Below are 24,922 nucleotides of genomic sequence, written 5' to 3'. Positions count from 1 at the left end.
GACCAATACCATACAATAGTAAATAACACTACCTGGTACACTATTAGAGTTTACTAGTAGCCCTAGTAGTATTCACTATTGTATAGTAGTATAAAACTAATGAGTTACATTTGTTAGCAGCCACTAGTACCGTCGAGAGACAACTTCAGATTGATCTAATGACAGATCAACTCGATCTGTCTTGAATAAATGCAAGTTCAGGCTGGTGTTAACCAGTGCTGGCTAGGAATCCTTCATATAGCATAAAATGGCCCTCCCTCATATCTACCAGCACCAAGTGGTCGAGCAGTAACTCGACTAACACATCTTCCTTGGTCTAGTGGTCATGATTTCCGCTTGTCATTAACACCGATAAGCGCGGGAGACCGGGGTTCGATTCCCCGAGGGAGAGTTCTTTTTTTTATCCATTTCAATGGATTTGAATACTTTTTTTTTCTAAGGTCTTTATTTTGTCTCTCGGTTTCCAAAGGCCGTGCAATATTAAGCAATTAATTCACTAAGCGTATAATTAAAGATAGTGTGGATACACAATTGCTACCTACACTCTCCATGTATACATTTGTCCGCTTACAGCGTAAGCACAAATGAGTGGGCCGTGGGGGAAAGATATACATCCAATGATCAAGACAATAGTCAAACCAAGTCATTAACAAAACTTTAGACAAAAGCCCTAGCTGGCGCGTTGCTATCCAACATAGCTTCTTCCGCTGGGCGTCGCCTGCTATTCAAAAACATCTCGACCATGTGCTTGCTGGAGATTGTTGAATGACCGTCCTGGAGTCTGTGATAGTCATCCATAGCCCTGTCATGATCCTCCTTGAGCGACAAGTTCTCGTTGTTCATCCTATGCGAATCCCGATATGTATGCACCGAGCGAAACGAATTTGCCTTGCCATTGGTCATCGGTCGTCGCACTGAATACCGACGATACTGTTCCTGCGTTAGATTTCGCCTGGTTATATCGGGAACACTTCTCCGCGGAGTTGGTGACTCTGGCAGGTTCGACAGATTCGCAGTCCTTGTGCGCATTGGGGAAAGATTGTATTCAGTAGGCACCTGAATCACAGTAGGGGATGGAATATTGCTACCGGCATCGACTGTTGCAGTTCGGAGTGTATTTTTGAAAGTGCTGATAGACTCAAGGTTTCGAGATGGCAAGATGGTCCTTATGCTCGACGACCGACTAAACGGACGAGAGAAATTGTTCGGAGGAGCAACCACGAGTTGTTCAATGGCCGGTGAGTCCTCATGGGTTGGCTCAATGGTGACATATGGTGTGACGGCAGGTTCTTGCGTAGGAACAGGCGCTCGCCGAATCATTCCCATAAAGATCTCGTCTTCCTCCTCCTGGAACTGTGCATCCTCTCGCACATGTTCTCGTGTCGGATGGGTCGCTTCAATTCTTTCTATCTGTGAGCTCATCCATGTTTGCCAGTCCATACTGGGTTTCAATTGGGATTTCTCCAGAGAAGACGAGCCAGAAGAACGCTTTGGCGATTTATATACCGTTCTTTGCGAGGCGAATATGGTTGCAGTTCCCGGCTCTTCCACGGAGTATACGGATTCAACCCCGATATCTTTTGGCGTGCCCTCATTTGTCGTTCGAGAATACACACTTGGAGAGACGGATTCCAACCTTGAGTCTCCATGAGGGAGAATGATGACGCTTCCTGTATCATCATCTGAGCCATCTCCATCCATATATGGTGAGCGTGCTAAGTTGTGATCAACTTTGACCCCTAAGACCTTCTGCCCCTGTCCTTGTACCCTTCGAGACATGACTGGCGAAGGGATATATTGAAGAGGGCGAACAACATGTTTGCGGGGGGACGAAAAGCCTTCTGCCCTCGCAGTTGTGAATGACCTAGGTGTCGAGGAGTCTCCGCTGGGAACACGGCGAATAGTCACTTTGCTGCGACGCGACAGTGCTGAAGAAGTTCGTACAGGAACTGCACGGTGCTCCGGAACAGCGCCAAGTGTGAGTTCTTCATCGGGATTTTGTACCGCTTGTCGTCCAATCTGCTGCATCAAAGCCGAGTATAGATCATGACTATCAACCCACTCATTGAATCTCCGAGCTGCAGACTTCTTGGGAGAAGTCTGATCAAGTACAACAGGAGAATGCTGTGGGAATTGTTGATTCAAGTCTCCATGCTCTTCAATCAGAGATAGGGATTGTTGGTGTCCAATCTTGCGAGTGGTATTCGTGTTGGCTACTGTCGAATCTGCCCAACTTGTGACGCGAGATTTGGATGTACAAAGGCTGGCGCGACTGGGAGAGATAGTAGGAGCACGCAATGGACTGGGCGAAATATCACTCCTTGTATATGTATTCTCATCGATGAGACTATCAACGCTGTTCTTCTTAGATATGATAGGAGCCGCAGGAGCTGGACGGGTTAGAGGAGCTGGAGGATCTGCTTCCAATGTGGCCCGTGGCTGATGCCCGATAGATTTGGACAAGCCGAACACCCGTTTGAATCCATTTTTGAAAGAAGCCGAGAAGGTTCGTCGTCGACCACGGGACCCATCAGCGAGTTTCTCATCAATACTACTTCCACCAGTGGTATGGAAGGTCTTCCGGAATGGCTTGGTTTCCCTCCTACGTCGACGCACGAATAAGGATGAGCGCCTGGTCTGTGTTTGTGTCTCATCGTTCTCCTTGATAAAGTGATTGCGGGCAATGCTGATTGCTGTGTCCTGGCTTTGACAATGTCGAACTGTGCGTGAACAATGGCCTGGGCTTGATCGAACCAATGATGGTGTTCGTCTCATAGTGCGTGGCAATACAAATTGCGGACTGCGTTCGATGTCCATGGCATCTCGACGAAGGAGAGGCGGCATACTGTATGGAATATGCGACGACCGATGTCTAGTGGAGAACATCGACTTGGCCTTGCGCAGTCGACGATACGAGGATGGGACAGAGCTATCTCGACCATCTAGCCCATTCGGTTCAGTGGTTGGTTGGAAGGCAGCGGAGGATGTATGGTCGTTGGATAGAACTATACTTTCAGTCTCAATGGATGGAAGTGGAGTTGACGGAGGTACGATGGGGAATCCACAGGTTGAGGCACTATCGTCCGTATATTCCGTACTGCTTTTCGGACGCCGTTTGGAGACGGAAACTGACGAAGGCCCCCCCGACTCTACTATATGAGCTCTTCAATTCACTCGACAGTGGCCGAGGACATTTCTGGCTTGAGTGCATGGCACGAGAAGCAGCCGCAGCCGCATGTACTTTGGCAACATCGGGATTAATAAGTTCTGTGGGAGGACGATGAGATTTCCGAATTGAGCGAGAGGACATGGACTTGCGAAGGTGGCCTCGATTATCGAATGAGGAAAACATATTTCAAATAGCCTGTAGTATATGAGGTATACTAAAGAAGATGCTGGAGAGAAAAGGCAGAAGAGAAAGAGAAGAAAGAAGACAAGAGGGAGAAAGCAAGACATTGTGAGTATCTGTATTGTGTTTGAAGAAGGTGCGAGTGTGGATGATAGGTATTTGTAGGAAGGAGCGACGTTGGATTGTGACTGCCGTTTAAAGACTACTAAAAGTAGTTTCGCACCTTCTTTAAGATACTTCCCATCTACTCCAAATAGCGCATCTACATAAAAACAGACCTCTCCATCTATGAAAGATCTACTGCCGCACTCCAGAATTAGAAAGGGAAATCATTTCTGCAGACTGCATATCTGCACCGGTCTGGGCCAGCCCTGGTTTGACACTAAATCCTTTTCCGACAGTGAGTCACTCGAGGCCTGACTCAGCGCAAGCTTCATGGCAGTGCACCGTACGAAGAGTGCGAAGCCAAGAAGAATGGTACGGAGTGACGAAGTATTAAATGAGAATAGTCCCCTGGAGCTTGACACCATTCAAACCGATAAACTTGATCTCGCAAGCTCGTCGATGGCGGCTCCAGCTTGTAATTCTAGCTCTGGTGGAGCAGTGGCAGCAGTAGCTCCCCCACACCGATCGCCACGCCACATCACGCTGGACGGACGAACCCTCGAGGGGGGTGGTCAATTAGTCCGTATCGCGCTAGCTTTGGCTGCTCTTACCGGACAGCCGGTTACTATCAACCACGTACGAGGAAACAGACAAGGAAAGACCGGATTGAAGGCATCCCATGCGGCAGCAGTCAAGCTACTGGGGGAAATTAGTGGAAGTAAGGTTACTGGGGGTCAGGTAGGATCACGCAGTATCGGCTTTGAGCCCCCGGAATTTGAAGGAGAGGCGACGAATCTTTTGGTTCCATTGGTCAGCATTGCGCCCAAGCCAGAGTACAACATCCATTTACCGACTCCAGGCTCAGTCTTCCTCATATTTCAGGCCATCTATCCCTATCTACTATGGGTCGGATCAAGACCTGGCATTGAGAAGATCCGAATCAATATTACGGGTGGCACGAATGGTACCAACTCTCCATCTTTTGATTATGCCGTGCAGGTGATGTTGCCGAATTTCAAGAAGTTAGGGTTTCCCGCCGCGAACGTTATCTTGCATAAGCGGGGTTGGTCGACTGGCAAAGTTGATATGGGATCTGTTAGCTTTATCTTGAATGCTCTGTCTTCTTCAGACACTCCTTACTTTCCTCCAATCGATATCCTAGATTTTGACCGAGGAAAGATTACAAGAGTCGATATCACCATCCTAGCCCCAGATGACCACTTATTGGGAACGGAAACAAGCGCGGAGCAACAAACTATTCGTCAGTACTGTGAGAAACAAGTCCATCGCACGCTGAAGAAGGCCCTGGGACAAGCTGATCCGTCTTTATTTGATCAATCTCAACTCGAGAGTCCTGATGAAGGCGGGCGAATTCCCATAACATTGGCTAAATCAGAAGCCACATCCCATCCGGCGCGGTTCTATATTCTGCTTGTTGCTGATACAAGAGAAGGTTTCAAAATTGGGCATGACGCTCTTGGGACTGCACAAGTGCCCCAAAGGCCAAAGCAACCTGGACGAAGCAAGCACAAGAAGACCAAAAAAGGAGCCAAACAGGAAATGACAACTCTGGAGCACATTGATGAATTTATTCAGGGCTGTGTCGAGGGGCTCGTCAATGAGATTGTAGGGCTTGGCGCTGGCGCTGGTGTGAGTAACGATCAGACATCAGATTTCAAAGCCAAGAAGCGATCGCCTTTGGATCAGCATATGAGAGATCAAATCGTAGTGTTTGAAGCACTCGGGAAACTCTCAGTGGAACGGGCGACAAATCGAGCCGAAACACCGGAGGACGAACGATATTGGACATTGCATACGAAGACGGCACAATGGGTATGTCGGGAGATGCTAGAAGGCCGACCATAGACTAGATAAGGCCACAGACGAAAGAGCCGAGATCCACAGAAAGAATCAACACGAATTTTTCTTGCCGGATGGCCATTTTATGTAGTAACTATTGATAATCGGGTTTGATCTGCGGCAGACGACTCAAAAGCCGAGAAGAAATTCTCCGACTGGACCACTCCACTTGGTTAAGATGGATGACAGCCAGGGGCTCGCATTCAACTCCCAAGCCGAGATTACAGGATGGCTCACGCTCAACCGCAGCAGGGGCAATTTGTGGCCCAATCCCAGCCAGCGACATCACAAAGCGAGAAGAGGATTGAGCGGACTAAATTTTCGACTCCACAAGGGAAAAATATGTGACCTTGAAACCGGGCATGTTGGTGATTGCATTGATCAAGATGTTTGAGTAATGTATTCTTGAAATTGATGACCCGGATCAAGACGCCACGAACAGGGATGTTTTATCTTAGCCCATATGCATGACACAATACTTTTCTCCGAAACTTCAAGTGAACACTAATTCCGAACCGCGATTGATCTCGAAACTTCGAAAACCTATAGTCGAAAATTCAAAATTCAAAATATTGATCTCAAAAATACAATGGTCTATGTAATTGAAATACCACAAACCTCGTAATTTCAAACGCTTCGAGATCCGCGCGAAGGGCCCCAAGCCACACCGACAAAACCCAAGCAGCCCAACCGCTGCCACCAACTCAGTGATCCAAGGGATCATCGTCACACATGGCCAATGATATGTCTTTGCAGAAAGATGTGGATACCTGTATGCATCCCCACAGTCCACCCTGAAACAGCGAACTGATCGGACTGTGGCTGAGCGGGGCATTTAGTAGCTTGTCGCAGGGCCAAAAAAAGGGGTGAAGCAAACAAACTAAAGAAAACAAACATCAACCAAGCGAGTTTCTAGAAAGAGAAAGAAAAAAAAAAGGAGCAACTTACGACCACTTGAGAGATCACAACAGCAGGGGGATCCACGATCTAGTGTTTTACATCATAAATGGATCAACATAATCCACCGCTCTCTTCCCCAAACCACGCAGAGCATGGTGTGCCAAGCATTCCATGAGTTTGGATAGTGTGGGGAGGGGAGCAGAGAACGAGAAACAGACTCCTCAATGAAGTACTCCATACCTCTGTCTAAGGTGCCAGGCAGCCACAATGATACAAGTGGGCAAAATCTGGGTCCTGACAATGGACGAAAGGGATCGAGACCGTGTAAAAGAGAGACATGTCGCGGGAATTCTACGAAATAGTCAAAATAGCTTAATGGACTCAACTTAAATCTGAATCATAATGTCCATAAAAAAAGTCCTCATTAACTTCGCCCAATCGAAATGAGATCATTCGAATGATGGCCCTTTCTGATCGAGTATGTCTTTCATTGCCAAGACTAAATAATGGGACCATGCCAAATTGATTGAATCTTGAATTTACACCCACGTCCACATTTACTCTATATCTCGCACGCGAGAGATTAACCGATGCAAGGAATGCCATCAAGACCCAGGACTGTAGCATCGGGAGAAGATCAAACACCCCGTGAATGCACGGAATACGTGCCAACGGGTGGATAAGTGTTTCAAAAGGGAATCGACGATATCGTTCGTGGTACAGACTAACCTAGGTAAGTCGTGAACTTTCAATTCAAGTCTATTCTATTAAGGGATGTGGGCTTTTCGATCCCATCGGAAGGAGGTTTCAAGGGATTTCGGGGATTCCGAGGAATTACTACAACGAGACATGGTAGTCTATGAGTTTCGGATGGACTAGTTAGGACGAAAGAATGTGAGCCAATATTCGTGTCCGAGAAAATTAATTCTCCTAGTCAGCCACCAGCCTCGTATGACGAGATTGATTCGTATCAAATTTCTTTAAATTGAAAGTATCAGAGTATCGCAATGCTTTTGGGGTGACTGCAGGGTGGATTTGCCGAAGGAAGATGTCAGATAGATTAAAGACGTTAGTCGCGTCCAGAAGCGCTTCAGGGCTGAATTGAACGGGTGAAACGCGCCTCGGTTGTTTCTGGAGCAGTTCTCATTCTCATGGATCGGGTTGATCCACTGCCTCGGGAATAAGTTCCGACTTGTGAGTCGATTGTATCTTTCATATTTATGAATCTCTAAATTCGTAAATGACACTCTTGTTGGACTGCCTTGCCGTATTTCATCCATATCGTCGAGTCAGCCTCAGAACCAAGTGATCACAATCCCAAATGCTGAATTAGTCTGAGTTACCTAACTCGTATAGTCTGACTTTCTCGGATATATATCGGATACGGTGCCGGTATTAGCTAAGCCTTCCATGGCTTCTTTGCAGGGATGAGGCATATTAGACTAGAGTACCATTTAGTATTAGATACCGAGATATCCGGACAAATCAATGCAGTCGAAGTATAAGCTGATAGTATCTACCTCGAATCATACATTGACATCCAAGGCTGACTTGAGATGGCCCTTACAAGTTTTCAGCTGGGGCCCACTCACATCCTAGCCGTGTGACAGCCGCAAGCGATCCTGGCGATACAACGATGGGGGCCGTTAAAATCGGACAGATGCATGAGGCCCGTGACGACGAAAACGAAGCGTGGGGTGATCCTTCTTGATCTCACTTATGAAACGTTTGGGGTTAGATCTGATGCCGTTCCACCGTTGAGACTAGACAATGCCCAACGGCTTAGAGTTTGCGGCTGTTTCGATAAATTTAGCTGTTGGGGCTGAAAGATGGGTCGGTCGTTCTAGATTCCGCTGAATTTGTGACACCGTGAGAATGGACGGAATACTCCGTGTTCCGTATTTCCTAACAAGCGGGCTAGGCTGCGTTTTTCTGAAGTAATACGATGATATGTAGTTATACAATTAGGAAGGAGGTCAAGATGTAAATGTAGAGGCAGTGCAGCATATATGATGCAGGTATCTAAACTAGTCAGACTATATTGGGCAAAGATCATAGGCGATCATGGGAAACCGGTAAAGCATTAAATCGCAGAATTGGGGGTATGGCATCGCGGAAATCACAGAATAACAGTAGAAAAGACATATTGAGAAATATAATCCAGCGACCCAGGCACAAACTCAAGACGTATGCGCAAGGAGAGAAAAAAAAAACCAAGAACGAAAGGGAAATAGGTTGATCGCCGATCAACCGCCATTCGCGCCACTGCCCGCCAGTGGCAGATTCCATGGTAGCCATGCATAACAAAGAAAAAGGAAAGAAGGGAAGATTCCGTAGATCTATCCTCCATGCAGGTGAATGATCAGAACGATCGTCATTGTTTCGAGAGTTCCCATCAGCTCCGTCGTGAGCAAAATGGGAGAAGAATAGCATATTTCGCGTAGTTGAGTGAGTTATTTTGCCCCGAGTGGCCCGTGAAGAGTTTATATCCGAGTTGAATTTCAACGGGAAACCCGGGGAGACAAAGAAAGAAGGAAATTGCCGCCGTGGTGTGAATTCGACAAACGCCCAGTGAATGCATTATGAGTTGTGAGTGAGATGAGTGCGTGAGTGATAAAGCGGTGATGAGCCTCCCACGAAACCAGTCGTTGGAAGTATCAAGTTCAGTTCATCTTAGAGTATCCGGAGGTATCAGGCGAGAGTAGCTGAGTCCGGTACTAGATGCTAGTATGGGTAGTCAACCCATTACAGCTCGAGGTCCTCGAGCTTGAAGACTGTGCTGAGACGCTCTGAGGGCAACACACGCTTGTAGTCTCGGGGCTGGGCGAATGGTGAAGCGGAAGCTGGACGACGAAGGTTGAGACTCTGGAAGTTATTAGTATTGTGTCTTTCTTGTATATTTACTCATGTGTGTTGATTGCAACACAGCAATCAACATAAGGATCAAAACGTACCTTGCAGTCCGAGCACTTGGCTCCTTGACAGTTCACACGGCCTCGGCAACCGCGGGGATAGTTTGCGCAAGAGTACATGATTGGCGAGGGATGAAAGAGGATAAACAATAACAATAAGAGTTTGAGATCGCGTTGGTATCGGTACTTTGTTAATAGTTTTTGGAGCTATTTGCGAAGAGTAATATTAAACCTCGGAGGGTAGAAAGTTGAAAGATCGCGGGGAGTGCGGAGGTGAAGAAAGTAGCCGGAAGGGGGAGGGGGACCTTCTTTGATCTTAAAGAAGTTGCGAATTTCCGAATGGAGACGAGAATTCGAGCTAAGCAGGGAAACTTTAAACGGGAGCCAGGAGTTGCCGACGGACTTTTCTTGCGTCCAAAGAAAGGAACAGTAGGAAAGTGGGGATGACGTCGGAGGAGGAAATGGTTGTTAAAAGCAATTCTCGAAGAGGCCTGAGGGTCAAATGGAGGAGTTGAGTACTGAAGTATTGTTGTAGTAGATCAAAATACGAGAAGTATCCTTTTGCAGAAGAAGAGAGAAGAGAAAAGAGTAGACCCGAAAAGATGGCGGACAAAAGGGGGTTTATATCTCGAGAGGCTCAACCGGTGTCTTCTACAAGAATAAGAAAATAATAAAAATAATCAAATTATAATAAAAAAAAAGAAACGAAAAAAAAGGAGGTAAAATGGAAATGGACTAGAATTTTTAGGGTTCCATTTTTACGGGTTTACCGTCTGAAGCCGTTTGTAGACTGGGGTTGTTCGCTCCGGTTTTTTTTTTTTTTTTTTTCGATGGATTTTCCTCTTTCGATTTTTTAACCCCCCCTGTTTTTTTGGTATTTGGTAATTTTTGTATTCAATGTATGATTATTTTTCCGGAACATTTTATTTTACTACAGTATAACATACTACTATGTAATGATGTCCCCATCTTCTCCTTTTTGATTGATTCGCTGTCTATTTACCATCTACACTGGTGCATCTATCGCTGCCTTTCGTATTAGTTGTGACTACGGGTATTACCAGTATTGATGGCCGCCGAATCTTATACCTATTCAGTTAGTGACTACTACATACTCCGTACTGATGGTACGTATTGTCCTACGATGTACATCATGATTTCAGCTATACTTCTATATTACTGAGGTACTCATAACTATGGTACTGCTGTCAGTGACATCTTAAATTGGCGGAGTTTGGCTACATTGACCAGGTGGACTCCGTTCGCACGCCAGGGCAGATCGGTCGATCCCCTCCTTTCGACCCGACAATGCGGGTTTCTGATCGGCTGAGATGCTGGTCGTCAATGCATGAAGCCTGTCGTCTGGAAGGGGTGAACCAATGGCAGTAGAGGTATGGAAGAAAAGAATGCGCGCGTTGGACCAAATCGCGTTGGAATGACTCGCAGGCTTACATAGTACATACAGTAGTTACAGCCTGTCAACAGCATTGTAATCTGATTTATTGCAGGGACGCTTGGTGGAGTATTGAACGTGAGCGTGAGCAGGAGCAGTGAATAGTCTGCCAGCTGACTGAAACTGGATTCAATCCACCGCGGTATGTACAAGTCCAAATCTGCCCGTGCTTCAGATTGAGTGCCCGGGTGAACCAGAGCCTGAAAAAAAGTGCCGACGTGTCCCGTAAGGAGAGATCAAATGGAGGGAGTAGAAAAGGGGGATGGGGGGGGCCCCATCCCGCGCTCAATTCCCTTCCAATTCCCGTCAATTCCAATTGTTTCGAATTGATGTATTGAACACGAGCGTCCGCGTATTCTGTACCTTGCGTGAATCCTGTCAGGATCCGAGAAGTCTGGACAGGCGCATCGGGCAGTGTTCTGGAAAACTAGGAAGCTCCACTCGTGCAGTAGTCCACTCTCCTAGTTCTTCTGGATTAACCCGTTCGGGCCTGTTTTCGGGCCTGTTTGCCAATGGTTTGCACGCTGTCTCGGTCACGTCAGAGTCTGCACCTTTCCGAGCCTGTACATTGTACAGTATCAGTGTACAGAGTATAGTATGGGAATTGCCATTGGCATTGATATTGGAAATAAGGATGACCAGAAAATCTGATGGGGTCTCTTAGGCTAGCCCTCTTGTGATCGGGGTCCTTTTCGAAGCATTAATTCGGAGATCCGGTAGCTCCTTGTCACTCCAGTCATTTGTTCGTGTGGAGCCAGTCAGAAAGAAAAAAAAATGGAATTCATATTTAAAAAAAAAATCTTGTAGATTCCACAAGAGAATAACCGGGAATACCAAAGGTCCAAGAAATATTCCGTACTTTTACTGGTATCGGTCTTTTCTTGATTGCCATTGCCCTAAACATATTGGTTGACAGCTCGGCACTCGCTTGAGGCTTGACGTGGATATGCAGTATGACTCCATAGCCTAGCGCCCATCTATGTACGATGATGCCTTGCTACTTACAGTGTGCATGTGCATACCTAAGGTAGTAGTAACTACAATGCACCATCTGACTAGTATGTCCATGTCCAAGGATGGCTCATTTTCGTCGTTTTTCCTTTTCCATCCATTCTTTTCTCTCTTGCTTCTTTGTTTTGCTCCTCGATGCCCCGCCGCCCAGCCATGGGTAAATTACGATTTCGTCAGCACCGCGTGTCGCACAGTTTAGAAACCGCAATCGGGAGGGAATGTCAACATCCAATGTGCTTTCAGGGCATTAAGCTCAGTCTAGGTCATTTGACAGACTCAGGTGGCTGACGGCTCTGCGCTTGCAAATCTTACGGTTGCGACGGCACCCCGTGGAGGCCAGTCTGCATTGGCCTTTTCCGCCTCGGAGACGCTGTCGCATCAGCGCCAGCCTCCGAAATGCATGACAAAAAGAACCTTGAGCGGAAAGAGGATTCAATTGATTTATTCTAGTAGTGCATAAATATTGCACTCTGTACTTTGTTTATCCAACAGGGCACCTGCAGCTCGGATGTCACGGACCGCATAAAAAAGAGATGTTTGTGGACCAGGGGGTCAGGCACCAAAGAATCGTACGGAATTACCAGCCCAAGAACAATGGAAACGAATAACGGATGATGGCGGAGAAGGACAGAAGAGAGTGTAAAGAAAGCAAGGAAACCCACACAGAAAGCGAGAGGGAAAGAAGTCTAGAAGACAATCGAAGACGCAGAAGGCTGATCGGTGGAACACGAGCTCGGAATCTGGACCGGCGCAACCTGGGCGTTATGGACGGTGACACTCATCCCATCCCGTGTGACTGGGGCCTAGCAACCTTACTATAACAGCAAGAATCAGGCCGACACTGCAGCCTGGCTGGTGACAAGCGCGCAAACACGGCTACTAGGAGGGGGTTTCTGGGCCAATTTGAGGCTTCTGAATGGTAGCTCGCAATCAATACCAGTGACCTCATGCCTCCGCAACCCCAGCCACCAAACAGTCGGTGATGCGTCCAGACCATTTGGGACCGTCTCATGTGACTATCTAGAAATGGGGAGGATTCTTGGAAAATCGGCCACTAGTGAACCCTGCACTACCATCTGCTATCGGCCCGTCGCTGGAAATGGACTAATGTGGACCAATATGGACTGGCGTGGGCTGATAATAGTCATTGCTATGGACATGCCGTGGAGAGAAGAAAAATAATGAGACAAAAAGGGTTATCAGATGAATGTGGACGTCATTTGACTTGCGGCTGGGAGGCTTTGGGGGACTTTTTGTGCTGATGCTGGTACCTTTTCTACCTTTCGGCCGATGCCAAATCAGGAGAGGCTGCAAGGATTCTTAACATGCCGCGCTCTAGGTATTCAGTTCCAAAGGCAAAAAAAAAAATAAGAGGGGAAAAATAGAAAGGTCGTATTGTTGTCTTTCTCCGCTAAAGAAGCAATTGGAAAACCCGAAATTCTTTATACGTGCGTTGCGCATCATTAACTCAGACATCCAACAACGAACGAAGCACCGTCCATGCACCGATGATTCCGATCATTGATGCAAGAAGCAGTCCATTCCCTTCCCAGGTTAAGCCTAGGTATGCTAAGAAGCCCACCGCTATCTCCTTTCGCCGGGCACTCTCCCGTCGAGATCTCCAGTGAGGGTCGATTGAGAATGGAGCCACACTTCGATGCTCGGAGTCCATGTGATGAGACCCAGAGGAGGATGGGTGTTGCAGAGACAGTGACAGAGGCACAGACACAGCCAACGCGACAGGGCGATGGTCTGACTCGGGAAACAGAGGAAGTGCGTCGTACGTGTGAGGTTTGACCCGTCGATCACTCGCATCTTGGCCAGTCCAATACGGAGTGTCAAGGAAGAGGATACGGTCGCACCAGCTAGGCCAACGGTGGCTCGACCACTTCCACTCGGCATCTCCGTCGTCAACTCCAAGCCGAGCCGCTTGGCGGGCCGCATCGGAGTATTTGTATGTTGGGGGGGAAGTCAATAGGCGCCTCCGAAAGGCCCTGGAAACTTTTGCCTTGGCGCATCTCACGCATCAACTGGTCCTCCTTGAGAAGGTGCGAATAGTGAGAGCTGCTCTCCCGATTGACTAGTCGGCGAGGAAACCGAAGTCTATCAGTCTTGGACGGCCCTACGTCTGACGTGCGATAGTTTAGGTCTCCCGCCAGGAAAAGGTACGAATTCGGAGCAAACAGATTTCCGCGGGTACTCTGCGATTGATCTGACGATCTGTGTCCCCCGAGCAGCGCAGCATTTTCATCGGTGTCTCTGCCGGGGTCACCAGATTCAACATTTGGACTAGCAGTATCACCTTGGGAGAACACGAGGCGTTCAACAATACTCTGCCAGTCCAGGTTTCTCTGTGCCAGTGCATCTTCCATGGGAGCCAGATGCGCCGCGACAAAGGTTAAATCCACCGTTTTGGCTGAATGGTCGTCCACTACGTACCCCAGACGAGCTCCAACCGCACCCTTATTGCCCATCTCCTGGACTCCAAACCCGACATGTGCAGTATCAATCGACGATATCCTATCTGTAACATCGGATCGTGCGAACACCATCAACCCTGTCATACCCGTATGGTCCTTGACCACATTTTCGTAGGATTCATTATATTGTTTCGTAGTCGCTTGCTTGATCGCTTGATCGAATGCATCAAAGTAAGGAATCAAATATGATCCACCTAAGAAGGAGTAGGCGATGGGGGCTATTTCCTGGAGCGAGAGCACGATCAGCTCTGGAGCGCTGAAGCCCCGCCCTGCTTTTGAGAGGGGATCGAAGAAGTGGTCAGCGAATAGATCCACATCGATTCGAGTCCTCGCGCAATTAGCTGTCAGGACATATAGATTTAGGTCTCCCGCACTAGTCATCGTCATGCTGGTAAATGTTGTCTTGCTTCAAAAAGAGAAGCTAGACAGCTGAAGCTGAACAGCGGTGACGTCTGCGGAAACCACGTGCTCTCGGTGGATCAACAAGTTCTCGATAAAGTTTACACCAGCGAGGATGGGTCTTGCAGAAACTAAAATGTGCCAAAATACACTAGCAACATTATTGAAAAAGCAAAAAATAGAATGCATCATCCGTGAATCGAACACGGGCCTCGTCGATGGCAACGACGAATTCTACCACTAGACCAATGATGCTAGTTGTTGTTGGAGTGGAGAATTCTGCCAATATGATCCACAGCTACAAAATCTCTGCTTTTTGAACTGGAATCATCCATGGATATAGTATTCTTTAGTGTCAATTGGAAGTCTAATAACAGGTGATTGAACCAAATACGGGGACATGCTATTTTCAGGCCCGGCACTTTTTGAATGATCCAGCTCTGTCTGTTATAATTTCCCTTTCATCTGACCATGATCCCGCTCAGGCTGCTCATCTAATTCCACCAGTAGCATGCCTTCCGCCACATCTTCCTCATCTTCTTCCATCTCATGAACCCATTTTACCGTTCCCGCCCTGGGACTACGCACTTCCAATTCCATTTTCATCTGCTTGACAAAGGCCAGAACTTGATTCTCAGCAACTGTCTCCCCATTGCGGACCAGGATCTCAATGAGCTTTCCTGAGAGAGGCAGAACTACATGCCTGGGATTCTTGGGGTCACCTCGGCGATGTGTAGATGACACAAGAGCTGATGCCGCCGTCGAGGTTGTCTCGAGCTGCATTCGATATGGAATTGCGCCTTGAGACGAGGGTGTTGTATACTCAATCTCAGCGGACAATGAAGTAGGAAACTCGTTGCGAAGAACACGGGAAAGACGCAAGTGGTGGGCTTCTTTAGCAAATACCTGGGAGGCTCCTTGTTCCAGTGGCTCTAGTGTAATAGACCAGGCATCTCCTTTGCGGAATAACAAATTTGCAGCCGGCAATGTACTCTGCGAAATTGACTGTTGTGATGTAGTCGTCCCTGAATACTCACCATCTCGGAGAGTATTTGCAATGCGTTGTCCCAGTTGGTATGCTTCATCAAGCTTGAGTCCCAACCATTGCGTATCGATCCTACCAGCCATAAAATCCGGATGCGAGACGATGCCACGGAGGAGATCAATATTTGTTTTGACACCCGAGATTCTCGAGTCCGCTAAAACTCGCTGTGCTTTACGAACCACAGCTTCCCATTTAGATGCAGTGATGATAATTTTGGCTAGGAGATTATCGAAATTTGATCCCACCACCAGCGCATTAGCACCGGAATTGTTTATATGAGTGTCAACACGGATACCATGACCACATGGAACAATGAACTCTGTTACTTTGCCAATACTGAGTGCAAAGTTATTGCTTGGATCTTCAGCACATAGCCGAAGCTGGATCGAGAAATTGTTCGGTGGAGTAGCGTCCGACTTGACTTCAGAGCCCAGGCCAAGCTCCTGGAAAGTTGCTCCTTGCGCTAACAAAAGCTGTGTCTGCACTAAATCAAATCCGCTTATGGATTCAGTAATTGTGTGCTCCACCTGGAGTCGTGGGTTGACCTCCAAGAAGTAGAATTCACCATTCTGCTCATTGACCAGGAACTCGAACGTTCCTAGAGAACGATATTGAATCTCACTAGCCATTCTCAAAGCTGATTCGATGACCTGGGAAATCAATCCCCGATTGTTCATCAAGGCAGGCGCGCATTCAACGACTTTCTGGAATCGTCGCTGTACGCTGCAATCCCGTTCCCAAAGATGTCGTACCTGGCCTGTGCCGTCGCCAATGACTTGGATTTCAACATGATGAAATCCGTCCACGGCTGCTTTCTCCACAAAGACTGACCGAGAGGGCGATTCACCTATAGCACGCTGGATACTACTTTCTAACTCTGCATCCTCGTGCACTAGGCGAATTCCACGTCCACCCCCGCCGTCCACAGCCTTAATCATGACTGGATAACCTATCCGACGAGCAAAAGCCTTTGCCTCATCGACATCAGCAGTTGGCTGGCTCATAGCTTCTAACACGGGAACATTGCATGCTTGAGCTAATAACTTTGCCTGTAATTTGTCGCCAGTCCGAGCAAGATTCCCTGGGCCGGGTCCGATGACAATAGCACCGGCTTCAGTCCACATGCGGCTGGCGAATTCAGCATTCTCACTAAGAAAGCCATAACCAGGATGAACAGAATCAATTGAATGCTTTCGAGCTAAGTCAACTAGTAATTCAATATCCAAGTAAGAGGATGCAGATGGAATTTGAATTGCATGATGAGGGCGTCCGATGTCGCAGTGCGAGCGATCGTCTGATGTGTAAAGAGCGAATGTTTCGACTGGCTCAGGCAGCTCCCGTGCGGCATGCAATATCCGAACAGCAATTTCACCTCTATGAAATGGTGTTAAAAGATTATCGGAGAAGAATTCTGCGGTTGGGAGTGACAGACCTATTTACAATCAACAGTCGTTTGATAGATCGCGAGTGCGGGGAAGACATGGCGTCATAAATCTGGGGTAGCTATAAACACCGAAAAGACTTTCAGCCGATATATAGGGTAGGGGTAGACAGAACAAACGAAAAAGAAAACGAGATGTTTGATGCGACTAACCCTGCTCGGATACTTTGAAGTTCGTTTTCTTTATAAAACGACATGGAAAAAGCGCCGAGGTCCTCGGATATCCCCGACTTGAATTTCCCCTCACTAAATCAGCCCCAGCCGTTCTCCAATTACTACTACCCTACCTAAGCAGGAGACTACTTTACAAACTACCGACAGGAATGAGATAGCATCCACCTGACAAGTTTGCGACAATGGCCAAAGACGGAGATACACAGTCGCCGCAAAATGGCAAGGATAAAGCCACCGAGCGCCTGAACCAAGTCTCCTCGCATCTCTCCGCAGAGCAATCAGAGAAGCAAACAAAGACAAAGGCTCCAACAGCCCGTCTCCCAGCCGACCACTCTGATGTCCTGGGCCAAATAGCCACCCTGCGCAGAATTGCCGTAACACCAGACCCTAACCATAGAGGATACGTGCGACAAAAACAGGCAGGAAAGTTATGGGTACGTGAGCGCATCGAGCAACTTCTCGATCCCGGCTCATTCGCCGAGATTGGCTCTGTTTCAGGAACAGTGACCTGGAAAAAGACCGCGCCGATGCGCGAGGAGCCTGTCTCTTTTATTCCGAGCAATAATATACAGGGGGCGGGTATGCTCCGTGGAAGAAAAGTCCTGCTTACTGCAGATGACTTCAGCATCCGTTCCGGCCATGCTGATGGCGCAAGTGCTGGAAAGACAGTCTACGTGGAGAAATTGGCGATCGCATTGCGGGTACCTGTCGTAAAGCTCGTGGATGGTAGTTCTGGCGGTGGAAGCGTCACAACGATTAAGAAAGAGGGATGGAGCTATTTACCACATGTGGCACCATTCAAACCCGTTATCGAGCAGTTGAATATGGGAATACCGAACCTGGGAGCTGTAGTTGGACCAGCGGTATGTTCACTGTGCATTGAAGAGACAAGCTTTTCTTTCTGCAGGACGCTGCTAACCCTAGCATAGATTGGCCTTGGCGCCGCCAGAGTGGTTTCATGCCATTTCTCGGTCATGGCAGCAGATATTGGAGCACTTTTTAACGCTGGTCCAAAGGTTGTTGAGGGTGCAACTTTCGAGGAGGGATTGGATTTCCAGGACTTGGGTGGACCCATGGTTCATTGTATGAATGGTACGATTGATAACTTGGCCGCCAATGAAGCAGAATGTTATGAGCAGCTACGTACAGTGCTTGGTTATCTCCCCAATTCCGGCAGTGAAGCTCCCCCGATTGTCGCTTGCAATGATCCGATAGATCGGGAGGATCTCGCGCTGCGCAGCATCATTCCTCGTCGACAAGCTCGGATGTATAACCCTCGGACAATCATTACCTCCGTTGTTGACCAAGGCTCCTGGTTTGAGATTGGTGCCCTCTGGGGCCGTACTGCGATCGGAGGACTTGCTCGCTTGGGAGGCCACCCGGTGGGTGTGGTTTCGTTGAACTGCGAGGTAAATGGTGGCGCGCTTGATGCAGCCGGAAGTCAGAAACTGACCCGGTTGCTCAAAATGTGCGATGTCATGAATCTGCCGATCCTGCAATTCCTCGACGTCCGTAAGTATCGCAATATGTCGAAGCATCCAATCCCTGTACTGCAGTATATATTTAGTGTATATCTAACTATGCGTCAGCTGGCTACGCCATCGGTACCGTTGCCGAACGTACTGCAACCATGCGATGGGGAGTCGAATTAGCCAAAACTTACTACACCACAACAGTTCCCATATTCAATGTGGTTACACGTCGAGTATTCGGTGTAGCAGGAGGTGTGATGCTTGGATCACGCGACCCCGTCATGCAAGTTGCGTGGCCCTCTGGGCAATGGGGCTCTTTGCCTTTGGAGGGAGGTATTGAGGTAGGGCATCGACATGAGCTTCGGGAAGCTGAAAAGGCTGGAAAGAAAGAAGAGCGATATAAGGAACTCGAGGAAGAGTATTTGCGCTTGATGAATCCTGTTCGCACAGCGAATGCATTTGGAGTTGAGGAAATCATTGACCCTAAGGATACTAGACAAGTCTGCTGCTCATGGGCAGCGCATATTTACGAGGCTCTTATGAAGGAGAGATTATCTGATCGAGCTTGCGGCAAGATTCATCCCTCTTTTGCTTGAACGATAAAGCTCTTCTGTTTGGGCATTACTTCCAATAGAATGGCCTGCTGTGCATTGATCGGACCCTTTTGATCGGATTTACTCTAAGAATATACTAGTCTAAAGATCTAAATAGACTACTTCTGTATCACTCTATAGTCTCAGTAACCTATCTATCATTCTGATTTGTTATGGCAATGAAACAGGCTTATGTAACGAGCTCTCCCACACTATCAAAAAGAGCCACCACCATAACCCCACTTCTAACTACAGTCACATTGACAATTCAAAAGCACAAACATCAGATTACACAATGGTTTCAGTTCAAATTCTTGATGGTGGCCTGGGAACCTCCCTGCAAGACAAATACGGGGTAAAGTTCTCCAGCACAGATACGCCTCTCTGGGCTTCGCACATGCTGGTCTCAGACCCAAAAACGCTACAAGCTTGCCAATCCGATTTCGGAGAAGCGGGCGTAGACATTCTCTTGACTGCTACATACCAAGTCTATACCGAGGGATTTCAAAAGACAAAAACAGCTGAATTTCCCGAAGGAATCCCTGCCTCGGAGGTGGGCAAGTATCTGCGCACAGCGGTTGATGTCGCGGAGGTTTCGAAATTGCGGGACTCTGCCAAAATTGCACTGAGTCTCGGTCCTTATGGTGCTTGCATGATTCCCGGACAAGAGTACGGTGGTCTTTATGACGAAGAACATGATGATGAGGACAAGCTTTATCAGTGGCATCTGGAGAGACTACGCTTGTTTCAGAATGTTGAGGGGCAGGATTTGACCTCGCGCATTCAATATGTTGCGTTTGAGACCTTGCCGCGATTGGACGAAGTTCGTGCGGTCCGGAGAGCAATTCACGATTCTGGGATCAACGCCCCTTTTTGGATCACCTGTGTTTTCCCTCGCGAGGACGAGTGCCTTCCGGATGGAAGCAGTGTTGAGCAAGTTGTCGAGGCATCCATCGCTCCAGTTGAGAGGGCACTAGTGCCCTGTGGAATCGGTATGAACTGCACTAAAGTCCACAAGCTTTCTGGATTGGTGGACAAGTTTGGAGCTTGCGTGCAGCACGCTATTTCGACTGGTCTTGCCTCGGATGTTCCGAGTCTCGTTTTGTACCCCGATGGAACGAATGGCGAGGTATACAATACTACAACGCAGATATGGGAGAAGCCCGCGGCAGAAAAAGGCAAACAGGATGCTGTGAGTGATCCCCGTGAAGTGTAACATTGTGATCTAATGGCTACCATGCTAACGACCGTTTAATAGCGTCCCTGGGAAGTCCAACTTGCGCAAATCGTCAAAGAGGCGAATGCAAAGGGCCCCTTCAAGAATTTCATCGTTGGTGGCTGCTGCAAAGCCTCTCACAAAGATATCAACAAGCTTCGAGAGCAATTTACTACGGCATAAATGAAAAGAATATTTGAATGAAAATCGGCTTCGAAACCGGCAGAGCAATTAAAATGTTGAATTATTAAAAGAAAACGCTGCGCCTTAAATGATGTGGTATCATGCCATGCTTATGCAAATCTATGAAACGAATATTAAACAAGCCAATCGATAAAGCGTTCCCACTTGGTGGTTGGAGGCTTGCGAGGTGTAATCTCGCCTTCTTGCAAGCGACCAGACCAAAGGTCGATGACAGAGGCACGAACAAACTTGGTTCGATGCCAAAGTTTCCAACCTAGGATTGGCGCAATGAAGATGGGAATGCCAATATATGAAGCTACAAAATCATTGGTATTCCAATTTCCCTTCAAGAAGACAGGGAAACCCGCGACCAAAGTGATAATGGTTGAGCCGATGAAGCCAAACCACGCCGTGTATGGTTGAAATGGCGCGGTCCAGGGCAAAGTACTGCGAGACACGCCCTGAGACTTCATTCCAGCGTAGAAACGAATGTAGCAGAAGCAAAGTGTTGCCCAGGCAATCAAACCAGCAACTGTGCTAAGGTTGAGCAGCCAGTTGAATGCTTGCGCGGCACCTCCGCTTCCAAGACTCAGGTAGGCCAGGGGTCCAAACAGCCAAGAGGCAATGACTGCAACGTATGGAACACCCTTCTTGTTGCAGCGGCCAAAGATCTGAGGCAGTTGGCGATCGGTAGTCATAGCCAAGATCATACGCGAGCCGACCCAACAGTATGAGTTACCTGCAGACCAAGCAGCAACAAGGATACACGCATTGACAAGAGAAGGTAGACCGCTAATACCGGCTTGGGTGATGGCAATGACGAATGGTGAGGCCTTTGCGTTTGAGGCAGCATTGGTAAGAGCCGATGTTCGTGGGTCAACGATGATACCGATCAGCAGGGCGCCGAGGACATAGAAGAAAGCGATGCGGTAGGTTACACGGCGGGCAGCCTTTGGGATGGCACGGTGTGGATCGACTGACTCGGCAGCCGAGATAACGACGGTCTCGACACCGATAAAGCTGAAAGAGGCATTGACGAACGCCGAGAGGAATCCAAGGAAGTGGCCTGTTGGCCCAGTTATACCATTATAATTCGTCCATGGACCAGGATTGTGCCAAAAGCGGAAGCCGATTGTTTCGTGATTTGGTCCTCCACCGGATGTGATCACAATGGACACAATCACCAGTCCAAGGAAGCAGAGAACCTTGATAGCTCCGCCAATGACTTCTGATTCACCATAAAACCGGACACTGAGCAAGTTGATTGCCAATATCAACGCCAAACCAACTGTGATTACCACAGCGGGTGTTATATCCGTCCAATACGATACAATGACTGCGGCGGCCGAAACTTCGGAGGCGATAGCGATCGTATAACAATATCCGTATGAAATAGCGAGAGAAAATCCAACAGCAGGGTCAATGAAGCGAGTCGCCCAGTGAGGGAACGAACCCGCGGTCGGGAAGAGAGTCGCAAGCTCTGCTATGCTTTGCATCACACACCACAGAACCATTCCGACAACGATATACGCGAGCAAGAGACCGGCGGGCCCAGCTTTGGCATAGGCAGATCCAGTTCCAACAAACAAACCAGTACCGATACCACTGCAGAAGCCAATCATGGTAACATGATAGTTGCGCAGCCGTCGCTGGGTAGCGGCGCGACCGCCGACATTAATTTGAAGCTCATCCTTGGGGTTGACATCGAAATCATCGAATTTGGCCGTATCAGGCTGGATGGAGTCCGCGGCGGCAGTGGACTTTTCCATCTTGTTGGACGAGGGGAATCCAATTAAGGTGGGATGAGTATATTCTCAAGCTTCCCCAAGCGAGTGAAAGATTTCCCCCCCAGATTAGCGAAAGGTTTGGGGAAAAGAAGCGAGATGGAGCCCATGTGGGAGACGGGCTCTCTTTTGTCTTTTTTCTCCGAAACTCTCTGAACTTCGCCCATCACGACATCGGAGGTCTTTTTTCCTCACAGTGGAATTGTATCCACTGAAGACGAAGTCATTGGGCGAACCCCATTGGAGGTTCCACTTTTATTCTTATTGCGGAGGCCAAACGGGGATTTTTTCGGAGGCAACTTTCTCAAGTTTTTCTGGGGCCCAAGACGTGTCGCGTATCTTTATGAAAACACAAGCAAGAAGGATTCTGGCGTGATTGAGTGGTCGCAAAAAATATTAGAGAACTCTATCGTACTGTACAGGTGCAGTGTATGTGCTGAACGGAGCGGCACAGACATAGGGCTAGATGTAGATCTGCCAATTCCCCTCCAACACACTGCTTTAAGCTTTGACGGCGGATATTCATCGGAGCCAAATAAGCATTGATCCTCTGAGGACCGAGCGAGGTGGCAAACTGTCATAAAAGGTACAGTTGTATGTACAGTATGAATCCCCATCAGTCGAGCCCTCGACCTCGACTCCCTACCATTTGCCGCTTTAGGAAAGGTTCCTGAATACTTGCGAGCAACAACAGATAAACAGATCTCGACCAATATTGTTAGAAATGAGACTCATGTTGAAAAGATAATAATCCTGAACGTCGATGTTACTGATCTGCAATGGGAATGACAGAACGGTTCCTACTAATCGGGAGCAACCTGGGACCACTGTTTCTCAGCCATTAGCTGTCCGCATACCACGCAAGTGTTGGGAACAAATTTCGAAAGGGAAAAAGAAAGAAAATTCAGGAATGAAATTGTATCGTATTAAAACATATGCTCGTTGTTCTTCATCAACTGAGGACAAACCGTGTCTTGCCAGCCTCGTTTCCATGATATTCTGGATATAATGTCTGTGTCTTCTTATTGGACCGGTTGATATGCTCCTTCAACCCTTTCCCGAAATTGACCATGCATATAACCATGTTTGCAAGGGTGACGCCGATAAGAAAGACTGCTAATCCAGAGAACAGGGTCAGAGAGACCTCGAAATGAGCCAGGTCATTACTGTTCGTCGAAGAGTACATCTTCAAAACAACCATAACGAAACTCGCCACAATAAGAAGCATGAAAATCTGCAGTGGCTCTAGTCAGCACAGAACCATCTAAAGACCTTGCTTGGAATGAAATTGAGAAGTGATCATTACCATAACAACCATAAGCGATTTCCTCTTTTCCATTCGGCAGAAACGAGCTGCCAAAATCAGAATAACAATCGCGACCGGAATCATTACAGCCTGTAGTATAAACTGGTGGTCCGTCAAGTTTTTCATGGCGAGTAGGACTTGGAGCTGTGTACCAAATATAAAAAAGAAGTCGAACTTCAGAAGAGCGATGTACACCTAAAATAGGTTAGCTGAGATAGCACAATCATCTCCGTGTCGGGCGAACTACCTGGTACGTGGTATATCGGCGATTCATTTGCAGATCAGCACTCATGGTTTGGTAAATATTCCATGAGAATTCAGCACGCAATCTCCAGGTCACAAAAACCATTAAAATGGTACACACACCGATGAAGACGGGAATCAAAATGAGCTCCAGTCGATAATGATTCCATAGTCGATCTCCAGCAGCTTCACTCTTCGAGAGACCATCGATGGTTCCTCGGATCTCTTTCATCTGCACAATTCCATAAACGAAGAGTCCGAAATTGCAAATGCATAGCCCAACCAATTGAAAAGTATTCTTGTGTTTTAAAGCATCGTATGAGAGACCGAGTTCGTATAAAAGGGCGAAGATGTAAAGACCTAAGAAAGATCGAAGTCGTAATGTGCCGTCATCATTCCCAGCTTCGTCGAAACGTCTTGAGGTGCTAATGAAAACCCAACTAGAATAAAGGGAAACGTTAGTGTTTATATCCTTTATAAGTTTGGAAGATTGAGGTGTGTTTACGTCTCAATCGCAACAGTAAAAAGCGTTTCGATGACACCGATTATCGCAAATGAACGAGACCAGAAAGTATTCGGAAAATAGAACTTGCTACGAGAAGATTTCGAGGCATTAGATCGACTTTGACTTGGAATTGAATCTGCCGGCCCGTTGAAATCGTCGAGTTCAACATATGGACCATTTATGTGGACCGATAGTGTGGACTTCGTGTTGTAGCGGGCTTTGTTAGAGGACTGAAAAGGGGCGGCCATAGCTTTAGCCACACCATCACCATCATGTCGCATGATGTTGAAAGGCCATTAACTGAAAGAACAACAACGACATTCTCAGGGGATCACCAAAATTAAAAAAAAAATTGACCGCTAGGAGTAATTTATTTATTGCCAACAGACGTGTACGTATTGGCATGGCCTGGACAAGCCGAAACCGACAAATGGTGGAGACGTACTCCCGAATACGAAATTAGTTGCCTACAGCAGTTCAGCCCTGACTCT

At 47.6% G+C, this 24,922-nt stretch overlaps 9 protein-coding genes across 9 annotated transcripts; 3 read left to right on the top strand and 6 right to left on the bottom strand.

Moving 5' to 3' along the window:
- Nucleotides 1-657: 657 nt before the first annotated feature.
- N7469_010865 (uncharacterized protein) lies at nucleotides 658-3,352 on the bottom strand (the record flags this gene model as incomplete). The annotated part of the gene is made up of 2 exons (XM_056649770.1): nucleotides 658-3,149; nucleotides 3,217-3,352. 2 exons carry the CDS (start codon nucleotides 3,350-3,352, stop codon nucleotides 658-660), a joined length of 2,628 nt encoding a protein of 875 aa, XP_056496901.1.
- A 471-nt stretch (nucleotides 3,353-3,823) lies between these two features.
- N7469_010864 (putative RNA 3'-terminal phosphate cyclase) lies at nucleotides 3,824-5,320 on the top strand (the record flags this gene model as incomplete). The annotated part of the gene is made up of 1 exon (XM_056649769.1): nucleotides 3,824-5,320. One exon carries the CDS (start codon nucleotides 3,824-3,826, stop codon nucleotides 5,318-5,320), a length of 1,497 nt encoding a protein of 498 aa, XP_056496900.1.
- A 3,639-nt stretch (nucleotides 5,321-8,959) lies between these two features.
- Nucleotides 8,960-9,246, bottom strand: N7469_010863 (uncharacterized protein; the record flags this gene model as incomplete). The annotated part of the gene is made up of 2 exons (XM_056649768.1): nucleotides 8,960-9,079; nucleotides 9,169-9,246. 2 exons carry the CDS (start codon nucleotides 9,244-9,246, stop codon nucleotides 8,960-8,962), a joined length of 198 nt encoding a protein of 65 aa, XP_056496899.1.
- A 3,812-nt stretch (nucleotides 9,247-13,058) lies between these two features.
- N7469_010862 (putative inositol 5-phosphatase) lies at nucleotides 13,059-14,457 on the bottom strand (the record flags this gene model as incomplete). The annotated part of the gene is made up of 2 exons (XM_056649767.1): nucleotides 13,059-13,519; nucleotides 13,614-14,457. The coding sequence occupies 2 exons, from the start codon at nucleotides 14,455-14,457 to the stop codon at nucleotides 13,059-13,061; spliced, it is 1,305 nt and encodes a 434-aa protein (XP_056496898.1).
- A 459-nt stretch (nucleotides 14,458-14,916) lies between these two features.
- Nucleotides 14,917-16,996, bottom strand: N7469_010861 (putative pyruvate carboxylase; the record flags this gene model as incomplete). The annotated part of the gene is made up of 2 exons (XM_056649766.1): nucleotides 14,917-16,888; nucleotides 16,947-16,996. The coding sequence occupies 2 exons, from the start codon at nucleotides 16,994-16,996 to the stop codon at nucleotides 14,917-14,919; spliced, it is 2,022 nt and encodes a 673-aa protein (XP_056496897.1).
- A 315-nt stretch (nucleotides 16,997-17,311) lies between these two features.
- N7469_010860 (Carboxyl transferase) lies at nucleotides 17,312-19,197 on the top strand (the record flags this gene model as incomplete). Its single annotated transcript, XM_056649765.1, has 3 exons — nucleotides 17,312-17,992; nucleotides 18,059-18,641; nucleotides 18,719-19,197. 3 exons carry the CDS (start codon nucleotides 17,312-17,314, stop codon nucleotides 19,195-19,197), a joined length of 1,743 nt encoding a protein of 580 aa, XP_056496896.1.
- A 292-nt stretch (nucleotides 19,198-19,489) lies between these two features.
- N7469_010859 (homocysteine S-methyltransferase family protein) lies at nucleotides 19,490-20,593 on the top strand (the record flags this gene model as incomplete). The annotated part of the gene is made up of 2 exons (XM_056649764.1): nucleotides 19,490-20,386; nucleotides 20,453-20,593. 2 exons carry the CDS (start codon nucleotides 19,490-19,492, stop codon nucleotides 20,591-20,593), a joined length of 1,038 nt encoding a protein of 345 aa, XP_056496895.1.
- Nucleotides 20,594-20,727: 134 nt separating this feature from the next.
- N7469_010858 (putative amino acid permease) lies at nucleotides 20,728-22,362 on the bottom strand (the record flags this gene model as incomplete). The annotated part of the gene is made up of 1 exon (XM_056649763.1): nucleotides 20,728-22,362. The coding sequence occupies one exon, from the start codon at nucleotides 22,360-22,362 to the stop codon at nucleotides 20,728-20,730; it is 1,635 nt and encodes a 544-aa protein (XP_056496894.1).
- Nucleotides 22,363-23,329: 967 nt separating this feature from the next.
- Nucleotides 23,330-24,712, bottom strand: N7469_010857 (uncharacterized protein; the record flags this gene model as incomplete). The annotated part of the gene is made up of 4 exons (XM_056649762.1): nucleotides 23,330-23,611; nucleotides 23,684-23,878; nucleotides 23,931-24,366; nucleotides 24,432-24,712. The coding sequence occupies 4 exons, from the start codon at nucleotides 24,710-24,712 to the stop codon at nucleotides 23,330-23,332; spliced, it is 1,194 nt and encodes a 397-aa protein (XP_056496893.1).
- Between the last annotated feature and the right edge of the window lie 210 nt (nucleotides 24,713-24,922).

The sequence above is a fragment of the Penicillium citrinum genome (assembly GCF_028827155.1).
Source record: "Penicillium citrinum strain IBT 23319 chromosome Unknown utg000009l:1.0-4274883.0:1.0-4276374.0, whole genome shotgun sequence".
Lineage (NCBI taxonomy): Eukaryota > Fungi > Ascomycota > Eurotiomycetes > Eurotiales > Aspergillaceae > Penicillium > Penicillium citrinum.
The sequence above is the reverse complement of the archived record's forward strand: the minus strand, read 5'-3'. Positions and strand labels throughout refer to the sequence as shown.